Source organism: Malurus melanocephalus, unplaced genomic scaffold (assembly GCF_030028575.1).
Source record: "Malurus melanocephalus ecotype Western Australia unplaced genomic scaffold, MMel_1.1 scaffold_433, whole genome shotgun sequence".
Lineage (NCBI taxonomy): Eukaryota > Metazoa > Chordata > Aves > Passeriformes > Maluridae > Malurus > Malurus melanocephalus.
This window is the reverse complement of record NW_026623665.1, coordinates 35,650-63,044: the sequence shown is the minus strand read 5'-3', so window position 1 is coordinate 63,044 and position 27,395 is coordinate 35,650. Positions and strand designations below refer to the sequence as shown.

Genomic DNA, 27,395 nt, shown 5'->3' with positions numbered 1-27,395 from the left:
GAGTTCAGTCTGTGTGCCCAGAACACCAGTCCCTGGTGCTTCTGCTTCCAAAAAGCCAGATTTGCTGCTTCTCAGAGATGCCTTGGGGGAAGCTGGCCTTGGGAATCCACTCCTTCTCAGCAGGGGAAAGCAGAGAGCCCTGGGCACTGCTGTATTTGTGTTAAAATCAGCAAATACTCCCTCTCACTGAGAACTTACGGCTTGCAGCAGAGGGGATTTTTTTTCACCTGGAGAAAAATTGTTCTGTATCTCTCCAAGTACCTGTGGCCAGGAAATATTTCTGTGGGGCTGAGACATCAAGGTTTTTCTGGAGAGGGAGCACCTGCACTCTGACCTGGTGTGGACACAGAGTCTTGACTTGGTGCAGGGTTTGGCTTAAGGAATCTCAAATTCAGGTTTTTTCAGATCGTTATTCCAGGTGACTTACGGCTTTTCCTGCTGAGAAACCATGTGGAAAATRAATACATTTTTAATCAATAGCCAAGAAAATCTGAGTCTATATAATGACTTCTCACATACTACATAGAGCAATCAAATATTTTGCTCCTTTGGTATAATCTAGGATGAAAAACCCACTCCAAAGCTAACACACCTTGGACCACCCGGAGAAATAAGGGATGAATTTCACTTTGATTTCAGAGCTGTGTTGTTTTGCTCCTTCCTGACTGCCAACACTGCTGTTTTTTCCTCCCTCTGTGTTCCCCCTGTGCCAGGTGAGTGCCACCCAGACTGTGTGAGCTGCTCCCAGGCCTCTGATCACTGTGACTCCTGTCGGGACCCCAAGAAGCGGCTGCAGGACGGGCGCTGTGTGGAGATGTGTGAACGGGGCTTCTACCAGCATGGAGGAGCCTGCTTGGGTAATTTCTGCATGGGAATAAATCCCCCTTCTGTGCTGCATGCTGTGCTTTTTGTTGTGGGACCCCATGGGGTCAATCTAGAGAGATTGCCAGGGTTTTTTTGGGAAAAAACTCAGGTACGTGCTGTGCTGTCACCATGAGACTTTGCGAGGTTTCACATAGAGGCAGACACAAATTCTTGAACTCTTCAGCCAAAATGAGGCAAAATTCAGAGCAGGGAGGTCTTTCTGCATCAGAGAATTGGGACTGATTTTTCTTCTCTCTTCTTTCTCCTGGAAGCCTGCAATGAGACCTGCTCAGCCTGCACCAATGAATTTGAGTGCTCCTCATGCCACACACCCCTGCTGTTGAAGAATGGGCAGTGTGTGACATCGTGTGGAAAGGGATACGTCCAGGATCAGCTCCTCTGCACAGGTACCTCAGAGCAGAACAGGCTGCAGTCCTTTGTGATGGCAAAAGAGCAGGCAAAAGCTGTACCTGAGCCATGAGAAGCCTCTTGTTGACACAGGCGTTAATGTTCACCCTAGAGCAAAGCAAGGAATGAACAGAGGAACCAGTTCATGCAGGGTAAAATTGATTACTGCTTGGAGAAATATTCATCACAGTTCCTTGGTGGATCAGCTCTGTTGTGTAAAATACGCTCGTTTTTCACCAGTGTACTCTTTGAATTCCCCTTTCAGTTTCATTTGGAAATGTTTTGTGGTGGTGAGGGTACAGAGCAGGATGTGTGTGCTAATTCTGCTAAGGATGGGATAGGCCTCTCAGGAAGCATTCTTACAAAGTAAGTTCATAATTCTAGAAAACACTATGTCTAAATCCTTTACCTTGGCAGTTGGAAAGACTGAGAATAAGACTGGGAAGTTACTTTTCTCTTTGATGGAACTATGACAGTGCTTTTATGAGCTTCCYCTGCTCCTTTGAAATACTCTTAACTCTTCCCAAACTGTAAAGCAGCTGCTTTTTCATCTTSACAGTTTAATTGTTTTCTCTAAAATTAACACTTTTCTCATCTTGATGTTGGCCTTTTTAGAAGGCTTCTAATTATTTCTGCAGTTCTGATTCAGCAAAGGGGTGGAGCACATGCTTAACTTCTKAGCCATTGCTTTAATTTCTTTGGAACTAAACCCTCCTGCTTAGAATTAAATACAGGCTTAGGGCTTTTGGCACATTTCAGGGCAAAGCACTTGAGATGTTAAGTCCAGCTTCCTTTTCTGAAATGGCTTCCCTTGAAGAGCTGACCACTTKTTTCAGGTTTTGAAAGTGTGAAAACTCTCTGTCCTCCTGCAGCCACTACARCCCAGGGCACCATTTTGGTGGTATAAATAGACAACACAGACCCAGTCCAAAAGAATTTATAGGCTTAAGTATCAAATAATCTTCTACTTCGTTTGGTTTTATTTTATCATTTCCTTTCCACCTGCWCCTAGTGTTTTAATTAGCAGTGCCCATGTACTGCTGAAGGGGTAGGGAAAGGCTAATGTTTCATTTTATTGCTGGTTTGTAGATTACTGATTGTACACTTCATCCAAATTTGCAGTCACGCATGCTTGTAGCTGAATGTTGCTGGGAAAAGTTGTTCCTCTTTSCTCAAGGGAATTAAACCAATTTGCTTTAGTTCTGCCTGGCTGCATTTTCTGCATAAAGTCAAACCAGTGGAGAAAGTCTTACATTTCACACGTGGTCCGTAATTCATTGCCATTCACTCTTTCCTTGTATCCTCTTTATTTCTGCAAATCTCTAATCAGATTGTYGAGACGGGCCTCAGACTGCTCAGAGAGATTTTCCTCATAATGGTTTTAACATCTACAATRAGCATGTTCCAAAATCACAGAAAAGATGAACTAGACTGTGTTAATTGCTATAGTTCCAGTAAAATCCCTCTTGAGGAATTTGCTCTGGACTTGAAAGAGTCTTAACACCAGGTTTTTTGCTCTGTCCTCTTGTTGAAACACTGTTGTCTGCATTGTAGAAAAACACAGTGAATTAGCCTTTCCTTTTGTTCATGTTTTATAACAGCTGGTCTAATTGAATCTCTTTTGAATTTTTGATTGCAGTTGTTTGATCTCTGCCCTATTTTAATCCTGCACCAGGATTGTTTCCTGCCCCCATCTATCCACTTGCTTCTGTGAAGAATTAAAACMATTAAGAGAAAGTTAAAATTGAGAATAAAAGGTAATAAGTTCAGTTATGTAGCAGTGGATTTAAAGATCATGRATCAGTTTGTGTCAGGCAGGGTTGTGGGTTCTCCCTTGGCAGAAACAGAACTCACCCACCAAAGGCAAAGCAAAGGGAAGCAAAAATAAGCTATGTCTGTGTGGTAGAACAGAAGGGCTCGAAGGACTTGCAGTCTTCAATACTCTCACTGCATTTTTCTAACTTAATTATTTATGTTTTCAAGATTATTCAAAAGCCCAGGCAGAACTGGAGTATTTCTGCTTTCATCTCCCAAAATGCGGATGTTGAAGGGTGTAACTTGACACTAACAGCCCTGGCTCACTCTGGAGCAAAGCACTGGCATTTCTGCTCCCTACATGTTGYTTTTCCCATCTGAATCTGCTGTGGAGGATCCTCCAGGATCCAGGGGTGAGCCAGGCTAAGCTGAGCTTGCCCAGGTCACAGGGAAGAGTGTAGGGCAGAGGTGGCACAGAGTGGCTGGACCCCAAAGCCCTGCAGTGCCTTCTGACTGTGTTCTCACTGGAATTCCTGTGCCATTATCCCTCCTGCTGTGGTCAGACCTGGGAGTGGTTTACATGTTTGCAGAAGGGACAGTTGGGTGAGCTGCAAAACAGCCCCTACAAATCCAAACTGGAAATAGCCAGGGGGGTGGAAACAGCTTCTTGGCCGTGCAGTCACTTCTGTTGATTTATTTTCACACAGCCACTTAGTTGCTGCAGGCAAAGATGTTTTAGCTGACAGTGCCTCATTGAATGCTTCCATTTTTTCCCATGCTCTTTCAGTGCCTGGCTGTTTGGCTGAGGAGCAGCTGTTGAGACTGGAATTAAGCCAGTGCTGAAAGAGTCAAAGCTTCTGGAGGCAGGGTGTGTAATCACAGAATCAAGGAATCACAGAATGATTTGGGTTGGAAGAGGCTGTAAAGATCATTTCCTTCYACCCCCTGAYATGGRYAGGGACATCTTCCACTATCCCAAGGTGCTCAGAGCTCCATCCAGCCYAACCTTGGACATTTCCAGGGATGAGACAGCCACAGCTTCTCAGGGCAACCACTGCCAGAACTTCAGCACTCTCACAGGGCTCTGCCAAGGGCCAGCAAGAGCCAAATGGTAACTGTTTAAAAACAGAGTCAGGCTGCCAGGAGGGAAAACTCTCTGGAAAGGAGCAGCACCTCTAGGGAGGAATTGAGAACTTTGCAAATGACTGGGAATGTTCAGATGTGCTGACATAGTGAGGCAGGTTAGCAGCCAGGGGTCTCAGCTGAACAGTGGGAAGCCTGTAATTAAAGGATCYGAGTCCTGGCACCCACTCTTTCAAAAACATGTTGAAAGTTAGAGTGAGCTCACAGGAGAAAAACACTCAGGTCTGGAAGGTGAAGTGAGGACATTTCACTGCTTAGAWATTACAGCATGAGCTCACACTCTGCAGTTAACTTTCGAGTGTAGACGTGCCCTGAGAATCATCCAAGCTGGAATGAGGTGCAGGCTTTTTTTATCAGCAAGGGAAATTATCGGCTGGAGCAGAAAAGTGTGCACAAGCTCTGCCTTGGGATGGGATGGTTGTTGTTCATTGTGTTGGGATTGTGAGGGGAAGATCTTATCATGTTCAGGATTTCCAGGGTCCTTTTGAGACCCCCCTCACATCGGGGTGTTGAAGAACCAGAAGAGCCACGGCATTCTGGAAAGATGAGGAATGAGTTGGAGGGAAAAAAGGTGAAGGAGGGTGAGAAGGGGGAGAGCAAACAGCAAATCAAGAGAAGAAAAGGGAAAATAAATCCAGGTGGAAGTGTGGACAAGGACCATGTGCTGGCCATGAGCTCAAATGTCCCATGTCTTGCCTTCTGAACACTCCCTGTTCTAACCCCACATGTTTCAGCTCCCTCTGTCTGAGATGGAGCTGATAACACTTCCCTGCCTTGGGCAGCAGTGAAATCCCCTGGGATGGGGTGTTGTGCCCCTCTGTGCCACATGACTCATGTAAAACGTGCTCATTTCTGTGGGTGAGCTGCTGCTGTGTCTGCTGCTTTCTGCATTGCACTGACACTACTCACAGATGAGTTTTTCTTGGGTGGCTGCAATTTCARATGTGTTCACAGGGCAAACATCAAGGAGTTCCCTTTTTCCCCACCTGCCACAGACTGGGAGCACAAGCATGTACCTGCCTTATTGTGAAAGAATAAATTGAAGAACATCATTGGAACATRTTTGGGTGTAATTGAGAAAGAAAAWATTAGCTGWAAGAACTGTAATTTGCACTGTTCCTGCAGCACTGGTAGCATGGGATTTGATAGGCATCTGTGTCCCATATTTTCCCCAGGAATTACATAGGCTGAGCATGTGAGGATTTCTGGTAAGTCAGTTCCTTCTGCACCTGGAAGGACAGGAGTTGTTTATAGAAGCAGGCTGGCTTGTTTTTCATTTTGCCAAATCCTGACTGCAGCCCTGCAGCACAATTCTGTGTTTGTGCCCRGAGCTGGGTTACTGTCAGCAGTCACCCCAAGGATCTGAGTTTTAAGTAGCCTGTAATGGGATCTTTTCCTATTTCCCTTTGTGCTGGTACAGCCCCGGGACTTGACAGCATTCCCAAAACTCTTCCCGGGCTGATAACAGCTACAGTAACTGCTCTGATCTGTGCTGCTGTCACATTCCACCTRCAGCCACAAATGCAGTCCTGCTGGGATGGTTTGGATGAAAGATTCTAACCTGTGAGCAGCAGTGGTTTGTGGTTTGTGTTTTTCATTTTCTGTCGCAGTGAAAGCCTGAACAAACCCGTGAAGAAGTGAAGTGCAGGCTCTTCATTGCAAAGAGCTGTTTGGAAGTGTGCTGTTGGCTRATCCTGCACTTTTGTCCCCTGCAGCCTGTCACGAGTCCTGCTCGTCGTGCTGGGGAGCTGCTGAGAGCCACTGCCTGTCCTGCAAAGACCCATCACACGTGCTCAAAGAGGGGCTCTGCCTCACCAGCTGTGGCCAGGGCTTTTACCCAAAGGATGGAATCTGCACTGGTAAAAATACCTGTGTGAGAAATGCTCTGCAAAACCAGGAATCAATATTTCATTTTGCTGTGCAGCAGCTGTGATTTTATTCATGTATGACAAGCCAGCTGCACCTTGTGCCTTCATACCAGATGAGGGAAGCTGCTGTTTGTTTGTGAGATTATTAATTCATTTAAGCTAATCAGATGCTGAAAGGTTTAAGGGTTTTTTTTCGCCCAACAGCTTGAAAGCCTGAGTTGTTTCTGAGGGCTTGACAAATCCATTTGTCTGCRGAAAGAAAAATGGCCTTTGCCAGCAGGTTTCTGTAAATTTAATTATAATTCAGCATCACAGTAACTAATACCTGCACAGCAGATGTGCCTTGGGAGCTGGGAACGTTTCCTGGGAAAAAGGGAGAAGAGGTGGCTAGAGGGAATTAAAATACTTAAGTCAAACAGATCCTGAAGGGGGAAAAAAGTGTCAAATAAAGAATCTCAAATTTGTCACATGCATTCCAGTCTAGCCTGGACTGCTGCTGGCAGCCACCACCAGGTGTTTGGAAGGACTGTCCATGGTCAGTCAGGGCTTGTTGAGCTTCAGGTGTGTGCCCCAACAGGTGTGACTGAGCCACAGCTCAATAGGGAGAGCATAAAAGCTGGAACATGCTGGCAAAATTGTTGCTATTTGTGCTTTTTCTGGATGACCAGGTTCCACTTCAGTTTGGTCAATGCCTATAGCAGGTAATTTTAYTCACCTATTTTTAAGTGTTCAGGCTTGAAATCTTGCTTCTGAAAAGGAAATTCAGCTTAGGTTTGATTTTTATTGCCAGTGGTTTCTGGAAATCTCATAGCTGTTCCTTGAAACCTCTGAGATTCAGACCTTTCACMTCCTAGCAAAACCATGCATTTTGATACCCAGCTGGAAATCAGTTTTTTCTGGTGARAAGAGACAGAAATTGGTTCAGTGAAGTGCTTGGCTTTTCTAACTATCCAGCAGCATATTGTCTATGGGAAGCCATAGTGCTCTTGGACAACAGGTCACTTCACTTCAGAGCTGATTGCCTGGTATAATATGGACCACAGGAATTTATTAGGAAAATTATCATGCTTGATTTTAGCTGTGTTTTCCCACTTTGAAGAAATAGGGGAAGGAGGAAATTACAATTTTTAAGAATCACCTTTTCCTCCTTCCTTCCTGACCAGTCTGGTAACTGCTGCTTGTTGTGCAGTGCCATATAAAGATTCATAGGGTGGTTTCCATACATGGGCAGAGGTTGGTGGCTCTGTCATTGTTCCCTAATTAAGTTCATTGTCCTAATGAGCTGTTCTCTTGGCAGCTTGTGGCCAGTTCTGTGAGWGGTGCTCTTCAGACCCTGCTGGGTGTGTGAGCTGTGCTGCAGGGAAGCTGTTACATGACGGGGAGTGCATTCCTCAGTGCCCAGATGGATATTTCCCCAGTGGCAGTGCAAGATGCAGAGGTAAGAGGTGGATTTACATGRCATTTTCTCAAGGCACCCTCCACATGTTGTGTGCTCTTCCCCAGATGTCTGGAGGGAACATTAAGAGCACAGAAATGTGAGTGGGGATGGAGAATTTGATTTTTTTTCCTTTGGTTCACTTGTGATGTATTGATTCAAATAACCTCTTTGTGAAACACATTAAGACATGCTGAGATACATACTCAAAACATTGTGTGAGTGAAAATTTTTACTATTGGTGCTACATGTGCACTTCTGCTCTCATTAGTTCACCTAGCTGAGTCTCATTCCAGCTGGGAATTTTCTACAGCTGGAGAAGGCTGTAGTCAGCAGCACCACTTCCAAGGAGAAAAAATGGAATGTTTCAATTCTGTGTGCTCTGTTTCTTCATCAGCTTGTCACRCTTCATGCTCCACGTGTGAGGGACCTCTGGCCACTCAGTGCACCTCCTGTTCCTTTCCTCTGGCATTGCTCCAGGGCCAGTGCTTGCAGAGCTGTGGAGAGGGTTTYTACCAGGATCACAACATCTGCAAGGGTAAGCTTTGTCTAATAAAAACATTTTATTTTTTGGTATTGTTCATTAATACTTGGAGTGAGTTCCCCAGCTGCTGTACACAGGCTTTCGTTGTTCCTTTATCCTATGCAAAACTGTCAATTAATAATTCCTGCTTTTCCCGCTGATCGTTTTCTGCTTTGAAAAAGAAGTGTATTTTCCCACATACTTTCTGCTTTCACACCCCCAGGATTTAGTGATTTCAGATTTCAAGGACTATTTTTTTTCCTGTGTACGCTGCTGAAATAAGTGTACATTGCTTCCAAGTTTTTCTCAACACGAGTTAAGAGGTGGATGAAACTCTACACACACTTGGTATGGAATTCCACATGTRTCTGCTATGAAATTCCACATAYACCTGGTAGATTTGCAAAGGCTGARGTCATCTTTCCAGCAGTGGAAAAAGCAAAAATTTGGAAGGTGAATTTATGCTTTCACACTGTCATTTCTTGCTGTCTCTCCTAGTGAGCTTGTGCTCACTGTTGCAGTTCCAGAAATTAAAGGAGAATTGGCTGCCTGTGGCACAATGCTGCAGTTTTTTATTTGTTCATCAGCTTTACTCAGGAAAAGAGCTGTTCCTCRGGAGCGAGTGGGGATTTTTCTAAAATCCTTGTTGCAGAAAGCAGGAGTAGATGCTGTTGGGCCTTGTGGTTGTCTCTGGAAAGCTGTCCCTTGTCCCTGTCCCTGGGAAAGCTGTGGCTCTGATGGCTCTCTCCCCCTGTGCCCAGGTTGCCACCCGTCCTGCCGCTCCTGCGCCGGYCCGGGCGCCGCTCGGTGCCTGCGGTGCCACTCACCCGAGGATGTCCTGCAGCCTCACCTGCCCAGGGAAGGAGCTCTCCATGGCCTCTGCCTCCCCCACTGCCAGTCCCAGTTCCATGTGGATAGCACAGGAGTCTGCAGAGGTGAGAATGGCTGTTCACAGCCCTGGGGGKTGGGTGTTTGGGGGTGCTTGTACYGWGTTTGATTTGTACATGCTGGTTCCTCGTGACTGCCATGAGTGTTTAACCTCTGTAACTTTCAAAATGCCATATCCCAGTACTTTGGAGGGGAAACGTAATCTACATAAGACTCGTGCCTAAAAGACTCAGGTACTTTCTTTTTAGGTGCTTATGTTCAAGTCTGCACAGCTCAGYTCRGCGTGRCTTTCCTTCCATTGAAGCTGAGTAYGTGATTTTTAGYRCTGACTTTCTTTGAAGCAGGATCAATCCTTAAATCCATTCCAAAAAAGACTGAGTTTTCTCCTTCTTAGCCCTTAGAGCGGGTCAAGACATCCCCCAGCAGTCTTTTCTTTTGAGGAAGCTCTTCTGCTGCATGCCCTGCAGCACACCTGCCATCTCTGCTCTTGAAATACCAACTAGGAAGCATTTCCATGAAGGCTAGACTTTGGGAATGTGGATAATGTGATGAACATTTGGGATAATTGTGGTTTCCCACCGATCATAGAGATAGTAACTTGAGTAAAGTAGCAGTAATAACAATAGTAACAACACTACTGATGGCTATTTCTTCCTGTTAAAAAAAAATTCCCATTTTTTGAAAGTAGACATTTTTTGCCTCAAGAGATGTTAAAAAGAAAGAAGTGGCTTTTTTTTTTTTTCTGGAGCAATTCTTTCTTAAACAGTGACCTGCACAGGTATCCAGTGCTTTTAACTGGCTGCTGAAGGCATTGGTGTAGAGCCTCCAACCCATGCAGTGGCTGTTCCTCAGCAGGTATTGGGTTTTCTTGGCTGAGTCCAGGTCATGGTATAGAATCTGTGTGAAGGAATCCATACATCCCTGCCTCAGGWGGGTGAACAGGCCTGAGCAGAGCTCAGTGACAGCACTGAATTATGTCACAGGGCAAGAATCCCAGCACAGCCYCTCATGTTATTGGCTCTGCTGTGTCAGTGGTGGCATTAGAATAGGAGTTTGATTTATTGCAGGAAGGGGTGAGTGTTCAAGATGTCAAACTTTGAGCTCTCACTATAAAATACCCAGGCAAGGTTTGTCGGTTCAAGCTTTTGGGAAAAAAGCAAACCCACAACACTGTACAGAACAGAAGCACATTCATATGTAGGGGAAAATGCTGGTTTTGTAGCATCATAGAATGGGTTAGAAGGGACTTAAAAGATCTCTCTGGCAGCCAGGTAAGTGTGATTGTATAAATCCTTTTACCTAATTTCATTTCTTCTCCCCAGCCCTGTGTCCTGCCTCTGCAGAGTCCAGAATTCTGTGTTCAACTCACACAGTGGAACCTGCAGCCTCCAGCCACTGCTCGAATAAATAACAAATTTTTACCTAGTGAGTTTATGTATTTATTTAGTCAGATGGTTTCACTGAAGGTGGCTTATCTTAGGGTTTTTAACTGTGCTCTTTCTTGCTGAATCATCCTTTGTTTGCTTCAGGTGGCCAGTCCAGCTCTGTGGATATTTGCTCCAGAATGGCTGATGATAGAAAACCCTGCCTGGAGTAACTGTGGTGTGATTGGTGCTGAAAAGGGAAGTTTGCAGACCCCCAGAGCTCTTTCAGGGAGGGCAATGRCATTACACAGTGTTGGGCAGCTCAGCTTTGCATTTCAGGAATAAACTGTGTGGGTGCAAAGAAAGATTAAATATGCAGCTGTCTCTGCTTGCTCCTTTTCTTCAGGAACTGCTCTCTACTTTCTACTCCTTTCCATCTCTCACAAGCAGAGGATCCTGGAAAGGAAAAATACCTTCCTGTCATCCTTGGGAAGGAAGCAATCTGGCCATACTTCGAGGCAGTAACAACTAAATTAAACCAGAATTAATTGTTTTTTTTCTCTGTGTTGTTGTTTTTCCCTTTTCTGCAGAGTGCCACTCCTCCTGTGCAGGCTGYRTGGGGAATTCTTCCCAGGAYTGTACAGCTTGTCCAGCTTCCCACRTGCTGCTGGAGGGCAGRTGCCTCCCTGAGTGTCCTGAGGGGCTCTTCAGCCATGRGGATCATTGCTCCTGTGAGTGCACCTGCAGCTTCCACTGCTGCATCTCATTCCATGCACTTTCCAGGCTGCATTTCTCAATGTAATTAGAGATGCTGTCAGATTTTTATGAAGCTGTTTAAGTATTTTCAGGGGAGAATGGGATAGTCCAATTTCAGGGAATGGAATCTCCTCCTAATGGGAGAGAGATGTACACTTGGAATCGTAAATTATACTCAGGTTTGCTCCTCAGGGCTGTTTCCCTGAAGATATTCTGTGTTTGATTTCAGGGTGGTGTTCCAAACTACAGTGCAGTGGAAAAAAATCTTTAATGMACAATACCAAAAAATAAAATGTTTYTATTASRCAAAGCCTCAAGTTTAGAAAGAAAAACCTTTTCTAAAGTCCATTTATTYAATTTATTCAGCCAAGGAACAACTCTATAAATAGATTTATTTGGCAGCCTGTTGTAGAGATTCATCAATTTTGAGGTGTGCACTGCCACCTTAGAGCTGAGGTAACTGCTGAGTTCTGCTTTACACAATTTCAGGCTTATATAAATRTATTAGAAACAAAATTCCAGTGTCAGGAAAAGTGGCATCTTGCAAGCTGTGTCCTTTTATTTATAAAGAGCTTTGAAAGTAGTTATTAAGAATTTTTTACTGACTGCTAGCCRTAGTATTTTTATCTCCCTCAGATCTGTGGCATGGAAATCTGGCATCTGCCTTTAAAACTGGAAGGATACAAAAGGAGTCCATGAAACATTTTTGAGCTCTCTTAAGCCACTTTTTCTGCCATCTCTTTGTTGAGCTTTTAGCAGCCAGAATGGCTGATGAGCTGGCAGGGCATGCCTGCTGGAGAGGTCTCAATTTGGGAGGGCTCCATGAGGAGATCATTCCTCAGTTTTCCTCTCATGCACATCAAACTCATTCCACACTGATGTTCATACAGTCCCAAGAGGAGTTTAATTTATCTCCCCTGTATGTCCCACTCTTTTTTTTTTTTTACATGCTGGAGGGAGGAATAACAGGGCCAGGCTCTCTCTGTTTTATATTGTAGATCTATACCTTGATTAATCCAGGGAATAAATCACATTTTTTTAAACTGCTAATCCATTCCTCATCTTGTTTATATGAAATGAGGGTGTGAGAGCCTTCCAAAYCACAGCCCTGCAGCCATTAGACTGTTTTATACCCATGATTTGTAGGAGTAAATGATGGTATGGTGGGAGCTGCTGTTGTTTTGGGGAGTCAGAGGGTGCAGCAGGAGTTTAACCACAAGTGTTGATTTTCTTACACAGCCTGTCATCCATCCTGCAAGACATGCCATGGTCCTTCTGATCAGGAATGCTCCACCTGCCACCCCCACGCCACTCTGGACCGTGGCAAGTGCAGAACAGGCTGCAAGGAGGAGCAGTACCTCAACCTGGTGGGATATTGTGTGGGTGAGTGAGGATGAGCTGTCTGTGCCATTAATCTGCTGCTTAGGTCCTGCTCAGGCCTTCAGGAAAAGAAGCTGAGTTAAAATTTGTGATCCAAAGAAGCAGTTTATGGGGCCCTTAAGAAAAATTGGCCCAGCAAGCATTGCTGTGTGCATTTTTGGGTGGTAATAGGATTTCTGGAGAGGGGTTATGCTGTGTGGGTGCTCAGTGCCTGCACTTAAGCCCATCATCTGAAACCACTGATTGCATTTATCTGTTTAAAAAGAAAAATCGCTTTTAATCCGTCACACAGACACGTATAAACATATCCTGGGAACTGCTCCAACATTTTCTGAGCTTTATCGAGCCATTTTTTTTTTCTTTATCAAAAAAAGCTATGGTGTGTGAGGCTTAATCCAGGCTGAACAGTTCCAAATAAGATAAGGAATCCTAAGAAAAGGAAAAAATGCACTATGTGTAATAAATATATCCATTGAGAGGCTATTGTTCTCAGTTTAATATGATTCCCTTTCACAGAGACTTCTCTTTGCTTACATCTATGTCTTGGGTGGGTTTTTTGTGAAAGACTTGTTTCTCTGCTCTGCAGAGATTAATTCTACGAACCATTTCTTCATCTTCCTTTTAAAAAACAGTGATTGTCTGCAGAGACAAAAAGAGCAGGGAAAGAAAGTGTGTGAAGTGTAGGAGAATATCATAAAAGTAATGCACATCTCCTTGGGAATTCAGGCTGGGGAATCAAGATGTTTCATACAGTCAAATAATTACAATCTGGAAATAATTCAGCATTTCAATGTAAAGATGTGTCTCTCTTACAAATTCAGGGATACAATGGTACTTATTAATATCCTGGCACATCAGAGTTTTATGTACTTTATTTTTTCCACCTTGTTTCCCCATTAATTTGCATTGTGCTCCCAATGAAGGAAGTCCTGTGGACAAGTGGCCTTCCAGCTGTAAATTTTATTGGGAAAACCTTAGGGCCATTTCTCATCCACCAGGATTCTTTATGAGGAGGGTTTGTTCTGCTGCTTTGTTTGGTGGGAGATGTCACAGTGCTGGGTGAGAATTGGAAGCAGTGGGTTCCCTCAGGCAGTGTGGAGGGCATTCCTTGTGGCATTCCCTCAGTGTCTCCATGGTTGGATATATTGATGTTTCTTTGCCCACCTGAAGCTGTGAGAACCCTTTATGATTGGCTTTTTTTTGCCTTGGCAAAGAAGTTTTGTTTTGGCCCAGGATCTGCAGTTTAAAGTGTGTTGTTCTTTGTTTTAAATTTATGTCTGGTGTTTAAGCAAAGGATGTTTGTTGCCCATTCTCTTCGAGATAAAGAGCTCCACATCCAGGTTGTTAAGTTTCACTCATTCTTCTCATTCAGCTTTGATTGAAATGCTAAATTTGCCCTTGCAAGTTATTAATTACCAGTTAAAGAGCAGCTGTCCCATAAAAGAGAACATTAAAACTTCTGACACTCTCATAAGATATGATTTGCATCACAATCTAACAAAGCTTTTTCCTTCATCTCCAAAAGCAATATATTTTTACAATTATCTTCTCATTTATCTTTAATTCCCAACCCTCCAGGCAGAACTGTGTAATGACTTATAGAGCCTGCTGTGCATTATAGTCACCTGCCACACTTTATGGACCTGGAGGGGAAAATCTTTCACAGAGGMTGGAGAAAACCAACTGTCACTCCAAACCATTGCCTGGGGATTGATGGTGTTATTGTGCATGGTACCTGAATGAGGGTTGGAACATTTGCCTTGTTAATAGGAAAAAAAAAAGCTCTTGTTTGCAGCAGTTAATCAAATAAGTATTTCAGATTTAAGCAGAAGAAAGGCAAAATGTCCTCRAGTTTCAAAAAATCAATGAGTCTCTGAGCTCTGTTTTGGGCACGCAGAATTTGTGCCAATTCTTCCTTGAGARTGCTCAATTGATTAATTTTATTTCATAAAATAGGAATGTGCTTTAGCCTTTTGCTGCCCCCTGACGAGTCTCACAGCTTCCGTGGGTTTTGTTTTCCCASTTTGAAAACTCTTTGTGATTTCCCTCTCCCTCATACCCAGTTGACTTCAGCTTCAGGAAAAGTTGCAATCACCAGTCTAAAAAAGCCCCAGCCAGTGCTAAAAGTCTTGTCCTGCTCATAAATATTYTCTGATTTGAGCTTTCCTTCTTGATCTGGAAGCTTCCCTGTTGATCTTTTCCTGACTGCATGGAAGTTTAAAAAACACAGAGGAACTGGTGTGAATGAAAACTGGGAACACCCACGGATACAGAATCCCCCAAAGTCAGGTTTTAACTTCCAGCTGCATCTTTCCTGCCAGGGAAAATCCCAATCCATGTTCCACAGGCCTTTTTTTCCTGGGCTGGATGCATTTGGGAAAATGTTCAAAGCTAAACCTCGCTCAGGAGGGGGCTGTAACAAGCTTTGCTGCCTTGCTCTTCAAATTCCAGAAGGGACAGTCTGACAACAAGAAATATACTCAGTTCCTTGTAAAATTAATGAGCTGTTGCTGTCCTTTTAGAGAGACATTGATATCATCACAYAGAGCTGGAGTTTGGCTGAGCAGAGCGAGAGGGGCTTAGCTGGTGCACAGCTTCCTCCAGAAACAGCAGCTGAGCTGCCAGAGGAGGAAAAATCCTTTCCCTGCTTTGGGCTGGGCTGCTTTGTGCCAGGAACCATCCACACTGCCTAGGGAAKCTCTGTCCTTTCCCAGGATGCAGGCAGATCCCTGCAAACGTRGTTGTATTTCCAGAAGTACACTTGGCTTGTTTGAGTGACAGATTCCTTTTCAGATCCTGAAAAAGAGAGACCAAAAAGTCAAAACCAAGCCAAAAATCCTGGTCAATGTTTGGTGTCCATTTAAACCAACCCTACTGATTTTCTTTCTGGATTTACTGTAAGTCAGCAGAGACTTTTTGCATGTTGAGGTGCCTGTAAAATGTGGGGTGTTTTTAGCACTGGTTTGAAGTCATGTTCTGTTGTAAACCTCAGACCTTATCTTGGAGTACAGCACAAAACTTGCATCAGGAAATACTTTTTTGAAGAGCTCCTAAGAGGGGAGATRTGTTTAAACAATACGAGCAGGTGATTGCTTAGTAAATGGTGGAGCTGAGAGGCAGAAATGCCTCTGGTTTCCTTCATGAGATTCACAAACACTTCAGAGCTGATTTTGTCTCCCCAACGGCCTCTTTTGTCTTAGAACAACCTGTAATAGGTAATTTCAATATAGGAAGGGCACCTTTTTCTTGCTTTATTTGCTAAGAGAAAGCCAAAGAGTGTGTGGAAGTCAACCCTGGAAATCCGTGTAAGTAATTCCATTCTACTTTACAATGAAAATTGCTTTATAGAAAGATCTGCAATAGGAAAGGTGAGTGGGGGTATTTTTGCATAGAGGTGAAGAAGAAGGAAATCAGAGCCAGCTGGAAGGGGAGAGGAAATTTTCTTTGGACACTGTGAGGCAAGTCAGCAGATTCAGAAACATGAAGAGGGAGACACTGGGACTGCAAGCAAGGTGGTGACAATCTCCCCTAAAAATCCAGTTTGGATACTGGAAGGGATCTGAGTGAATTAATAATTTGTGTTGCACTGACCTGCAGTCAGCTGGGGCTGTGAAGGCTCCAGAAAACCCAAATCCCCCAGGCTCTAACGTGCCCACTGGCTGAGCTGGAGGGAAGATTGGCAGGGAGAAGGCAGAAGCAGGAAACAAGGAGGGCTGTGGGGTGTTATTGAGAAGCACAAAGAAAACATCCCCCTTCTGTTAGTCCTCGCTTCAAAGGGAGCCTGCTGTGAAAAAGTGAAATCATCTCTCCCTAAACAAAGCACTTCAGTCCTTCCCTCACTCTCTCCCTCACTCCCCAATGCCCCTCAAATTCACCATGAGCGGCAGCCCTGGGTTTTTTTTTTTTTTGGTGTTGTGTGTGCTTTGATCTCCAGGCTTGCAAAGGAACAAGAGAGTGATGGGGCTGATTCATCCTAAAACAGTAACTGAGAAAACTCTTTCCGCTCGCAGGAGCAAAAATAGAGGCTTGTGAAGAGAAAACTCTGCTGCAGCAGCACGGAGTTTTGTAGATACTTAGATTTTTAAATGTTAGTTTGGGAAAATATAGGGATTTTACTGCGCAGTTGGAAACTGCAGAACAATAACCCCTGTGAGCTGTAACCCCTCTGAGTAGGTTCTGAATTTGGTCACTGAGTTTGGGAGTAGGATCTTGTGCTGTTTTACTTTTATCTGAAGCACAGAGTTTCTTCCTGCCCACCTTTACCCCAACTCTGGCTGTTCATTTCCCAGCTCCAWGGCTGAGAGCACAGAAACTCAATGGATTATACAGCCTATAAAATCTCAATGGATTATATTCCCAGGATGCGAAGGAGGCAGCTCTTTAAGGACCTTGGATCCTGCCTGCAGTGAGGATTGGATCAATGTCTGAGCTGCTTCTGAGCTTTTGCACCAATGTTTGGTGAGAATGACTGCAGGAGATGTCAGCTGGGGCGAGACTCCAGTTGCTGCAGTTGTGGATGCTCAATTCCACAATTCCTCCAGGCTCCCATGTGAACCTGTCTTCAKTTTGTAAAATTAGATTGCTTGACAATCGGTAGTAATGCTGTCACAAGAGACAAAAGACAGAAAGGTGAACCTGCAGCAGAAATCTGACAAGAGGCCAGCTACTCAAATCAAGCCTCATTATTACATTTCTTTCAAGACTGTCGTCATTTCCTTTATAATTTTCTCAATTACCATAATAAGGATTAATTTGCCTTCCAGGTTGCCTTACAGTGCACCTTTGTGCACACAAAAGGCTTGTTGTCAAACCTTTTGAAGCACCTAAGTTCAGGCAGAGGTCAGGAGACACGAGCTTGTGTCCTGCTGGAAAAAAATGAAAAAGGGGAAAGGTTTTGAGGCACTCTGATGCCACTCTTGGCCCAGCTTTGAGGGCTGCAGTTGCCTCTTCAGGGTATGGATGTCTCGTTTGTGTGGGAAAATGTGARCAGCAGGAACTGCAGGAGAAGGTCATAGAGCTGTATAGATGGTGTATCTCATTTTTCCACAGTGGGAGCAGAGCGAGGTGGATGCCTAAGGCTGCCAGCAGAGCTAAAGGGAAACCTGTAGGCAAAGGCATCCAAAATCAGAGAAAATCAGGCTTTGTGCAAAGCTTTCCCTTAAGGATGGGAAAGGATGTTTGAATGAGGCAGGAGAATGCAGAAAAGTGAAAATGTTGTGATGCTCAGGAAGAGCACAAGGTGAGGATGAGGCGAGAGGGAAGGGAATTTCAGGTATCAGGATGAGCTCTCAAAGTCCCATCCCCACTCCTTGCTGGAGCTCTGAGCAGAGTTCTGTGCTGTCCTCTGTGCTCAGTGTCCCTTGTTTCTGCTCCCTTTAGACTGCCACCCCCTGTGCCGTCAGTGCGTGGCCAACCTGCGCGACACCGGCAGCGTCTGCCTGAAATGCCAGAACAGCCGGCACTTGCTCCTGGGGGATCACTGCCTTCCTGACTGTCCTCTGGGGCACTACACTGAGAATGGGGCCTGCAAAAGTGAGTAATTCCTAAAAGTGCCCTGCATCCTTGTAAATAGYTCCTTGAAATGATTCCTGTTTAGTAGAGACAGGAATAGCACTGGAGCTGAGCTCTTGCTGGTCGAAGTTTCCCCAGATATTCATGGAACATCATCCWAAAATCTGTTACTGAGGCTGCCTTGCTACAGTAACAGCCCAAAAAGTGATGGTTTGTAGCAGCTTCTAAAACAGAAAGCCAATTTCATACTGCCTATTAGACTGGCATGAGGGGTGCATGTCTTTCAAACCAAGACAATGCAGCACCTGTGGCACATTTTATTTCCTAACGTGTCCCTGCATCTTCTTCACTTTTTGTTGTTGATGTGGTTTCATGTTCCAGTCATTGTTTGAGCTGCTTTATTTTCCCTGGGCTCTTAGAAGGAAATGAGTTCCTTTTCTTGTTMTGTGGCTGACAGAGACGTGGTAAAGCTCAAAGCTGAGCTAAGGGTATTGCAGTTTAGTTTCACAGAAAGCAACCAAGACCAGAAATTTGGCACMATGTAGATGCTCCTTTTGCAGGAGGTGACATTTCCTTATCTAGTTTAGGATGAGAAATATTTCAGAGTTTCTCCCCAGCATTCCAGGATCTCTGTGTTTATTTGACAAATGAGATCTCAGAGCTGTATGAAACATATTCTGTGTCACTAGATTGGAAAGGGCCCTGAGAGAGACMGGTTTTGCCTTCCTGGAAATGTAAGCCTAGGGATTCTTCCCTTTGGTTTAAAGGTTTAATTTTAAAGGAGTTTTGCATTGTTCAGACTATATCAAAGTTCACAGGACATTTTGTGCTGGCTTTTAAGATCACTCCTGATTTCTTTGCCTGCTCTCACTCATGGTTAATCTTACACCTGTCATGATAGGTGTAATGATGGCATCAATCATTAGGTAAAGGCCTGTCTAGAAATAAAACAGACTAATGATTTTGTATGTAACCTCTCTGGAGAAAGTAATAAGGTACATTGGCCTCAGCCACTGTGATATTTCAAAKGTCTTCAGTCAGACTAAGAAATGAGAAAAATCATGAGGGAAATGGGGAGAGGGTGCATGGAGATAGTGTGGTGTCCCTCAGTGCAATTCCTGCTTAAGAGATGGATGTGCATCTTCAGGGAAGTGTGGAAATGTCAGAAAAGCACTCAATGGTTCCTATATAGACAAAGTGGATCTGACCTGATGCTAGTTCAGAGAAAGCATGAGAAGGAGGTATGTGCTTGCCCTTTTTCTCACTCTGTTCTCTTAGACAGGTGTTGGCCAAATCCTGTAAAGATTTTTCTTAAGGAGAGGAGAAGGTTGAAGAGAGGAGGATAAAAAGAGAAAGCAAGGAGAGGATCCTTTTTTGGGCAGGATGCACTATGCACCACTGAGGGTTAAGTCTTGGCARCAACTTTTGGTGYTCWCCATCACCACTCTCAGTTTGTGCTGAARCTTGTGAAGTGAAACTTGCCCTGAGACTRTTTTWYCTTGAACAGAAACGCTGTTTTTTGCTGTCCCTGCAGGGTGCCACCCTTCATGTAAAACCTGCACTGGTGAGGGTCCCTTCTCCTGCTCTTCCTGCAAYTCCAGCCTGGTTCTGTCCCACACGGGYGCGTGTGCTCCKCTCTGTTCCCTGGGATTCTACAGGGATGACCAGCAGACCTGCAGACGTGAGTGCCTCTCCCCCAGCCATCTTTCCTTTCCACAGGGCATTGACAGAKGKGGTTTTYYTKGTTTTTTTGCTCCCTGTTCCCATTGCCTGGAAAAGAAAGGTTTCAAGTGCCTAAAAACGTGATGTGAGTTGACAGAGGTGATGAGTCCAGGTATCAGTGTCATCCTCCCTAGACCAAATTTTGTCACTGATGAGGTCCTGTAGGAGGAAACTGATGTGGTTGTCAGTTTTATCTGCCTTTTGTTGAAATAGATGGCTCTCCTGAAACTMTTGTTTCCATCTGATCAGCAGAAATGGAGACACCTCACATAAGTTCAAGGAAATAGCTGGGAGGATTTGTATAGCTCTTCTGTTGAGGCAAAAAAAAAAAAAAAAGGATATTCAATAATAATGATAAAAGGAAAGTAATAAAAACAGGAATTAAAACCAAGGATTTTTGCTGTACTGGCTAGTTTCCTACAAGCCCTACAAATTATTCTGTTTTCTCCTGCAGTATGGATTCTCTTATTGCTTGCTGTTCCAGAATATCTCCCTTCCTAATTAACATGCTCTTTTTTAATGAAAGCTTTCCTGTTGATGGCTTCTGCCTCATGGTAGACCTGGAATGTTCCTGAGACCCCCACCCTTCCTGAATTTGCTTCTGGGGCTCAACAGCAAAGAAGGTTTTTTTTTTTTTTTGCAAACCAATTCAGCTACTCTAATCTCCTTATTGCAAATGGCTTTTAAAGAAGTGTTTGTAATCCTTGGGGYAGGAGGCTCAAGGCCAAGTGTGTTGGATTTTTGTCATTCCAAGTGTCACTTGTGCCTTTTCAAGTGCTGCTGATAAGCCATGGAGATCCAAATTGTCCCAGGCTGCTGGGAAACTACCACTTGGAGGGAATGAAAGATTGTTTAATCGGAGGTTGGCTGTTAGGCTGAGAAAATCTCATCTCCCCTCAACGTTTATTTTAGTCTCCTTGCACTTTTGAGGAACTCAGGGTTGGAATGAGGTTCAGAGAGATGCTGAGTGCACGAATGGACTCGGGGAGRTATTTTTAAACTCAGTGACATCCTGGCCCAGGAACAGTGAGGAGCTTAACGAGTCCTTCATGGGCTTAAAAATGCAGATACRGAGTCATGCTGATAAAACAAGCAGACAGGTTTGCTTCCAGATACAGTTTTTGCTTATTATTCTGGCATGACTCCATGGGTAGCCCAATTTCCATGGATTTAGACCTTATGTATAATGTTTTATTGTATTTTTGATAGTTGATTCTTTGGAGTACTTAAAAAAAGTAATTTTTTCATGGACTATTCTTAAGTGAAGTAAAATCAAAGTGGCACCAGAGCACCTAAAAAGAGTTGCTAGCTTCTTCAGGTAAACATTTTACTAAAAATCATTTGTACACCACTAAAATACAGAGCTTCTGTGACATTTTTAGAGGAGCCACAACAAATAACTCTTTTGAAAAACAGTAGATTCTTGTTTMAATGAAAGCAATGTGGGTATTTTCACATTTTCTTTGGTATTGGGAGGGTTTTTTTGTTATAAAACTGTGTTTTGAGTTGACGTGTCAGTATTTATCACCCAAACTGTTAGTACAGCCTCCTGCAAAGTTTAGTTCCTGGACATCAAAGAGGTGAGTTGAAATATTCTGAACCTCTGGACTTTGATCCTAGATTCAGTAAATCCCTGAATTATTTTTTTTTCTGGTATCTTTGTTGCTCCCTGCTGCTCCAGAATTTCACACTGTGTGCAGATAAAAAGGTGGAAACGTTAAGTGAAATAAATGGGCCTTTGGTCCCACCAAGGATTGCAGCAGTCTACGCTGCTCTCCAGATTTGTGTGTTTCTGAGTAAAGAGTTKTATGAAATGCAGGTTGCTTCAAAGAAATAAAGAAACCAGAGGCTCTTATTTGGGGATTTGGACTCGGGGTGGATGACACTTTTGGATTTTCCTTGTCTTCTCACAGCTTGCAGCAGCCAGTGCAGGAGCTGTGACTCGGCCGCCGGCTGCACATCGTGCAGAGATCCAGCCAAGGTCCTGCTTTTTGGGGAGTGCCACTACAACAGCTGTGCTCAGCAGTATTACCTGGATTTCTCCAGCAGGACTTGCAGAGGTGAAAAATGCATTGCTGCTTTCAAGGAAAAAAAAAAGGAAAGGAAAAAAGAAATAAATGCAAGCGCCTTGGCTGAGAATCCGTTACATGGCAGCGGGAGCTGTGCAGGTGGCCTGCTTTAAAATGGGTGAAATTGTTCAGTGACAGGTTGTTTGCAAGGTTTCTGCAGGTTTTTTCTCTTTTTGGGCAGCCTGCTGTCACATACTTGAGCCTTTCAGTGGAACAAGATTATTGCAAATCGCTCTCTTGTAAATGATTTTGTAACTGAACCAGCAAAGTTTTCAGGGGTCAGGTCCAGCAATTCATTTAGTCACGGGTCAGCTGATAAGGAGTGAGCTTGCCAGGATAAGTCTYTTTTAGGGGGCTTATCTGCCTCCTGTACTTACCTGTCTCTCTCTCTGTCTTRTTAAACCCTGCACCACTGGATGGCTGCAGAAACAGCAGTTTGGAGTGATTTAAAAGACATGTGAGTTGAGAGATTTCCAGAATTCCCAGCAGAGTGTTCCATAAAGKCAATAAGTGATATATTCCCACAGCTGATAGACCCCAAGTGCTAAGGCCTCGTGCAGGGTGAGCACCCCAACTGATTTTGGTTTTCTTCCAGAGTGTGACTGGAGCTGTAACGCCTGCAAAGGTCCCCAAAGGACTGACTGCCTGCAGTGCATGGAGGGCCACGTTCTCCACGAAGGAGTTTGTGTGGAAGAGTGCCCTCCAGCTTTCTACCAGGAATCACACACGTGCCAGAGTGAGTTTTTATGGAGCATTAAATCCAACACGATTCCCTGCTTGTCTCCCAAGAGCTGTCGAGCTGAACTCTTTGTCTGTGCCTCTGCAGGGTGTGATCAACCTTGCCTTCAGTGCCAGCAAGCAGACACGTGCAGCCTTTGCCCARCCCCGTTCTTCCTCCTGGGCAGCCATTGTGTTCCCAAATGTGGGCAGAGATATTACGCAGACGAGACACAGCGCAAGTGCACAGGTAAGCACAGTGAGCTTGATGCAGGGATAGTGCTCAAATGAGGAAGGAACTGCTTAAAAACTCTTACCATAASTCTTTGCCCCTCATTTTGCCACACACAGCAGTGGTGTTTCTGCTCTGTCCCTKGGGCACCTCTGCATGCCAGTGGTTGCATTGGTTTTGCAGTGTCTCAGTGGGGTTGTGCTTTCCATCCAATGCAGCTTGTCCTCCTGGATGCCTGGAGTGTGACAGCAGCAGCCTGTGCCACCTCTGTGACAGCACCATGTTTCTGAAGAATAAGATCTGTGTTTCTGCCTGTGGCCGGGGTTTCTATGGCAATGCACAGAGCAGAGAGTGTGAAGAAGGTGAGTGCCTCTCACRATAAGGTGGCTGAGCTGACAGGCTTCCATCAGCACATTTTAAAGCCAGGAAAAGTGTTCATTCAGTCATAYTTTTGGAATTCAGCTCTGTGCAATTTCTTGGTGACTGTTGAAAGCCAGCAGCTATTTTCCTCCAACTTTTTGGTTTTGTAAAGTGTGCATGTCCATGGCTTTCTAAGTGTAGTTACCCAGTTGGGTGTGCAGGCATCTCTTTGCAGCAGCACCATTTATCATCAGTATAAAACCGGTGACAAAAGATCTTGGGGGAAATCTCTTCCTAAATTAAGTTTAATTGTTACTTATCYTTTCTTTATTCTAAATGAAGATTTACTAGTCTGTCTGCAGGGCAAGCCAGAGTGTGTTGGCTTTCAGTTCTGTGATGGGGAAATCAAGGTGGGAAGTGATTTTCCGAGGCCATGGTGGGGATTGGGATGGATTGCAGTTCTTGAGACAGTGTTTGCCTAGCTGAGTCAGGAATGAACAGGGCTTTGTTACCCCAAAAATGCTGGTGACAGGCCCGATGCCTACACAGCCCGTGGTGTTTCCTGCAGTAACACTTYTCCCTTCTTTCCCTTCAGCCAGCAGGCATCCCTGGAGCTCCCGTGTGAGCAGCACCCTCCGGGTGGGGATCGGCGGGGTGCAGCCCCTMGAGCCGGCCCTGCTGGGTGTGTGTGATCCTGCCGGTGGCTCGGGCCAGCCCCTGTTCCATGTGGACAGCGTTCCCTCCACCGGCCGGCTGGTGATGCTGCGGGACGGGCGGGAGGTGCCGCTGAGCCACGGCCACCGCTTCAGCTGCAGCGACCTGCGGGACAGGAGGGTCCGGTTCGAGCACAGCAAAGACAAGCCCAGGTGACCGGGGGGAATCCTCCTTCTGAGTCTTACCTCAAAAATACCCTTGTATCTTGGGAACAGGCAATTCCTTCTTCCTTGGAAGCATTCCTCAGGGAAGGATGATTCTCACTGCTGCTAAATCATCTACCAACATACTTACACTGCACCACAGCATAGCTGGTTATGCAAAACCTCTCTCRGAGGTCACCATGACCCAAATCCCAAACCTGTTGTGTTTTGGGGGGTGCAGCAATCTGTCCCATCTTCAGAATTCTCTGCTGTGAGTTAAAACTGCTCTATTAGTCTGATTCTTACTACAGTTTCTTGATGCTGTTAGGAAGATGCTCAAGTGATGTCACTGCTGTGCTCGTCAGCAGTTTGCCTTCAGCCATTCCTTGAGCTCTGTTAGTACCCTGTAATAATTAGTGGTGATTAGTAGCTGGCAAAACTCACACGGCAAGGATGTTGCAAGGAAGCAGATTTTTCCTGCAGCCAGGCAATAAGCCAGTCACCCTGCCAAATTTCACACTTGATTTGCATCACCATAAAGCCTTGGCACTAGAGTGACATCAGGGGAATTGTTCTCAATTTCTGGCTGAAAATATCAGGGAGATCTAAAGGAGACTTTCAGGGTATCCTGATGCCAACGGTTAGTTGGTGCTCACCACTGTGTTTCTGGAACCTTTTTCTTTTTGGTCTACTTGAAATGTCACAATGAAATGTAAGTGTCTTGTCTTGAGAAACAAAGCTACTTTGTTACKGAATATTACTCTATTTGTTATTTATACTGTCACTTAAAACTTSAAGGTGTTTGCATCACTGAAAAGTAAATGGGAAGGAAAAACCCTGGCAAGTCCTGAAGCCAGATAAGTGACGTTTTTCTTTCTCAGGTGACATTTAGAATTGGCATTTTATCTTGGAGATGCCATCCGATGTGGATAACGTTAGTTAAAGGGAGATGAGGGTATATTATTGCAYAGCTAAAGGTGCTTTATTACCTGTTGTGACTGTTGTGAATCTTCAGGAAAAAATACTATAAAAATATAATTGAAGAAAACTTGAGCTAAAGCTTCTGTCACTGAGCCAGTCATTTTTGCTGAATATATAATATGCTTATTGTTATGGAGTCCTGGAAGAGCACTCCATTAATTTATATTTTCCTGCATTTTGGTTTGTTGGGGACCTGTTTAGGAAAGGACAGTTTTCCTTGAAGGTCAGCGATCAACAGTCATTCTCCCACCTTGAGGTGATCAACGTTCAGGCATTCTCAACACAGGTAATGTAACAAAGCTTGGAAAAAAACCCAAATTTTGTACCATTTGAAGCCCTGGTTTCTTGCAGGGATAACAAAGAAGCTGGGTAGAACCTGAGCAGGGTTCAGATCAGGCAAATTAGACTCAACTCTCCCTTAGGGGTGGCAGCCAAGAGTCACGTGGAAGAAAGGGATTGGGGAATTGACTGGAGAAGTTGGCCTGGGTCATTTTGCTTGTGCAGGGAGCTGCAGCAATGCAATCATAGAGCAATGATCAGTGAGGGCTAAGAGATCCCTGCTGCTCCAATTATCCTTTGGATCTGCTGATGCTCCAGTTCAGCCTCTTGCTGCAGGGCAATTGGGCCAGCATTGATCCCGATGGCAGGAATGCTTTGACACTCAAGTTCACTGCTCTAAGACAGCTGGGAAWTCAATCAGCATGAGCTATTTAAAGTGAGTCTCTTAAACTTCTCACCACTTCTGGGCAAGGTGATGGTGCTGCAGAGTGCCCATGTCTCTTGTATTATCATTATTTAAACAATTATTGTTATTGTATTGTKGTTATTTAAACAATGTGGCACAATATATGGGTCTCACCCCAGAATGGGTACAGAAGCAGGGTTTCCAGGGAGACTTTGCAGCTTGCACTGATCTTTTTCCAGAATGGAAATCTCGACCAGAAGTTGTGGTTACTTGGGATCCCTTATAAATAGGGATCTTAAAGTGCAAAAGAGGATCTGGGACTCTTAGGGCCTATTTACATCCTCAGAGGGGCRTCAAATACAGAACTCTCCTGGTGCTGCTCAGCCTCCATCCTCACCATGAGTAATTTATATTCCATATTAGTCATTCCCATAACTTCTGGAAATTAGAAGTGCTCTAGTTTGTTCTTTAGAATAAGACGAACTGTGGGTTTTGATCCTGCTGTGTGTGTATTGATTCTGGCTGGTGCTGAGATCTCAGCTCAGCTTAATCTCCTGTTTACCTCRGTAGGACGTTCACCTAAGTAAGAGCTGCAGTCATGGCCCCAGAATACATAAGTGAGKTTTAATGATAGGAATTTTGCCTGTCGATCCCTAATAACCCTGGGAAGTYGTGCATGAGTGAAGTGGCAGCAATTGGCTCCCTGATGGATGTTCCCAGGGCTTTGACTTTGTCTCTGCGGGATCGCCTCCCTCCYGAGGCAKCRCATTACCCATGGCAAATGATGTTTATTGGGATCAATAGAGACTGCAGATTGAAACTTTCTTGATGCCAAAGAACTGAGGAACTAATTTAAACCAGCAGAAATATGGCCTCTGGCAGATCTTTGGTATAAGTTGAGCAAGGCTGTGGGGAGTGTTGGGAATGAAATAAATACTGATGATGAAGACATCTCAAAGGCTAATGAAGATCAGCTASAGTCAGTCTTTTTATATAAATGTCYTAAGTTTTTGCCTTTCCTAAGCTTGGTGTGGCATTAAAATCTTCTTTAAAAGTGACTAATTCAGTTTAAATACTAAATATTATTAGATCTGCCCACCGTGGGAAAAGGTGTGGAGAGTGATTCTCTGCTGGTGAGAAATAGGAGATTTCCAGGGATGAAGTGAGCTGATTTCCTTATCCCCAAACTTTTAATTCCAGCCTTTGATCATGATGCAGTGTCCAAGGTTCAGCAGACATCTCTGAGCTGTTTTTGTGTTTCAGGCCCCATATGTGTTCAGGAATGAACCCCTCCTTGTCGGCAGAGGGGACATCGAGCCGCTGTCGGAGCTGGTGCTGGGCGTGGGGGACAGTGACAATCCTCAGGACGTGGTGCTGATGGTTTTGGARCCTCCACGCCACGGGAGGCTGCTCAGGCCCTCTGGGGACTCTGCCACCTTCACCCTGGGTGACCTGGCAGGCGGGCGGCTGCGCTATGCCCACGATGGCTCCGACAGCYGGGAGGACACGGCTCTGCTGCAAGTGAGCGATGGGTACCACTTCCAGAACATCCTGCTCCACATCAGGATTGCTCCCCAGGTATGTGAAAACATATAAACCCTGGCAGGCARATGGAGAGTCTGGAGAAGTGCTGCTCTGTCCCTGAGGTGTCACTAATCCTGAGTTACCGRCAGGCTGCACTTGGAGGCAGGAGAAAGTCGTGGATTGATTGGGTTTTGGAGGTCACCCCAAGTTTTAGTTTGTGTGCAGCTCTGAAGATTCAAAAGCCTCAGTTATTTGATAAAAAGGAATAAACTGTAATAAAAYAGAAAGAGAAGAAGCTGAAAATTTCTTCATCCCTTATTGAGGTGAAAGAGTAACAAAAAATAGAGCTGTCA

The 27,395-nt window shown here is 44.6% G+C and overlaps 1 protein-coding gene across 1 annotated transcript in view; it reads left to right on the top strand.

Moving 5' to 3' along the window:
* Positions 1-27,395, top strand: part of FRAS1 (Fraser extracellular matrix complex subunit 1) — a 102,549-nt gene that overhangs the window by 42,442 nt on the left and 32,712 nt on the right. Inside the window, exons 12-28 of the mRNA XM_057380028.1 lie at positions 714-857; positions 1,137-1,271; positions 5,886-6,029; positions 7,336-7,476; positions 7,871-8,011; positions 8,758-8,931; positions 10,839-10,979; positions 12,244-12,387; positions 17,764-17,916; positions 19,430-19,576; positions 21,531-21,677; positions 22,282-22,422; positions 22,513-22,653; positions 22,854-22,997; positions 23,591-23,861; positions 25,035-25,119; positions 26,782-27,096. Coding sequence (XP_057236011.1) covers positions 714-857; positions 1,137-1,271; positions 5,886-6,029; positions 7,336-7,476; positions 7,871-8,011; positions 8,758-8,931; positions 10,839-10,979; positions 12,244-12,387; positions 17,764-17,916; positions 19,430-19,576; positions 21,531-21,677; positions 22,282-22,422; positions 22,513-22,653; positions 22,854-22,997; positions 23,591-23,861; positions 25,035-25,119; positions 26,782-27,096 — 2,708 coding nt within the window. The remainder of the gene's footprint in view (positions 1-713; positions 858-1,136; positions 1,272-5,885; positions 6,030-7,335; positions 7,477-7,870; positions 8,012-8,757; positions 8,932-10,838; positions 10,980-12,243; positions 12,388-17,763; positions 17,917-19,429; positions 19,577-21,530; positions 21,678-22,281; positions 22,423-22,512; positions 22,654-22,853; positions 22,998-23,590; positions 23,862-25,034; positions 25,120-26,781; positions 27,097-27,395) is intronic.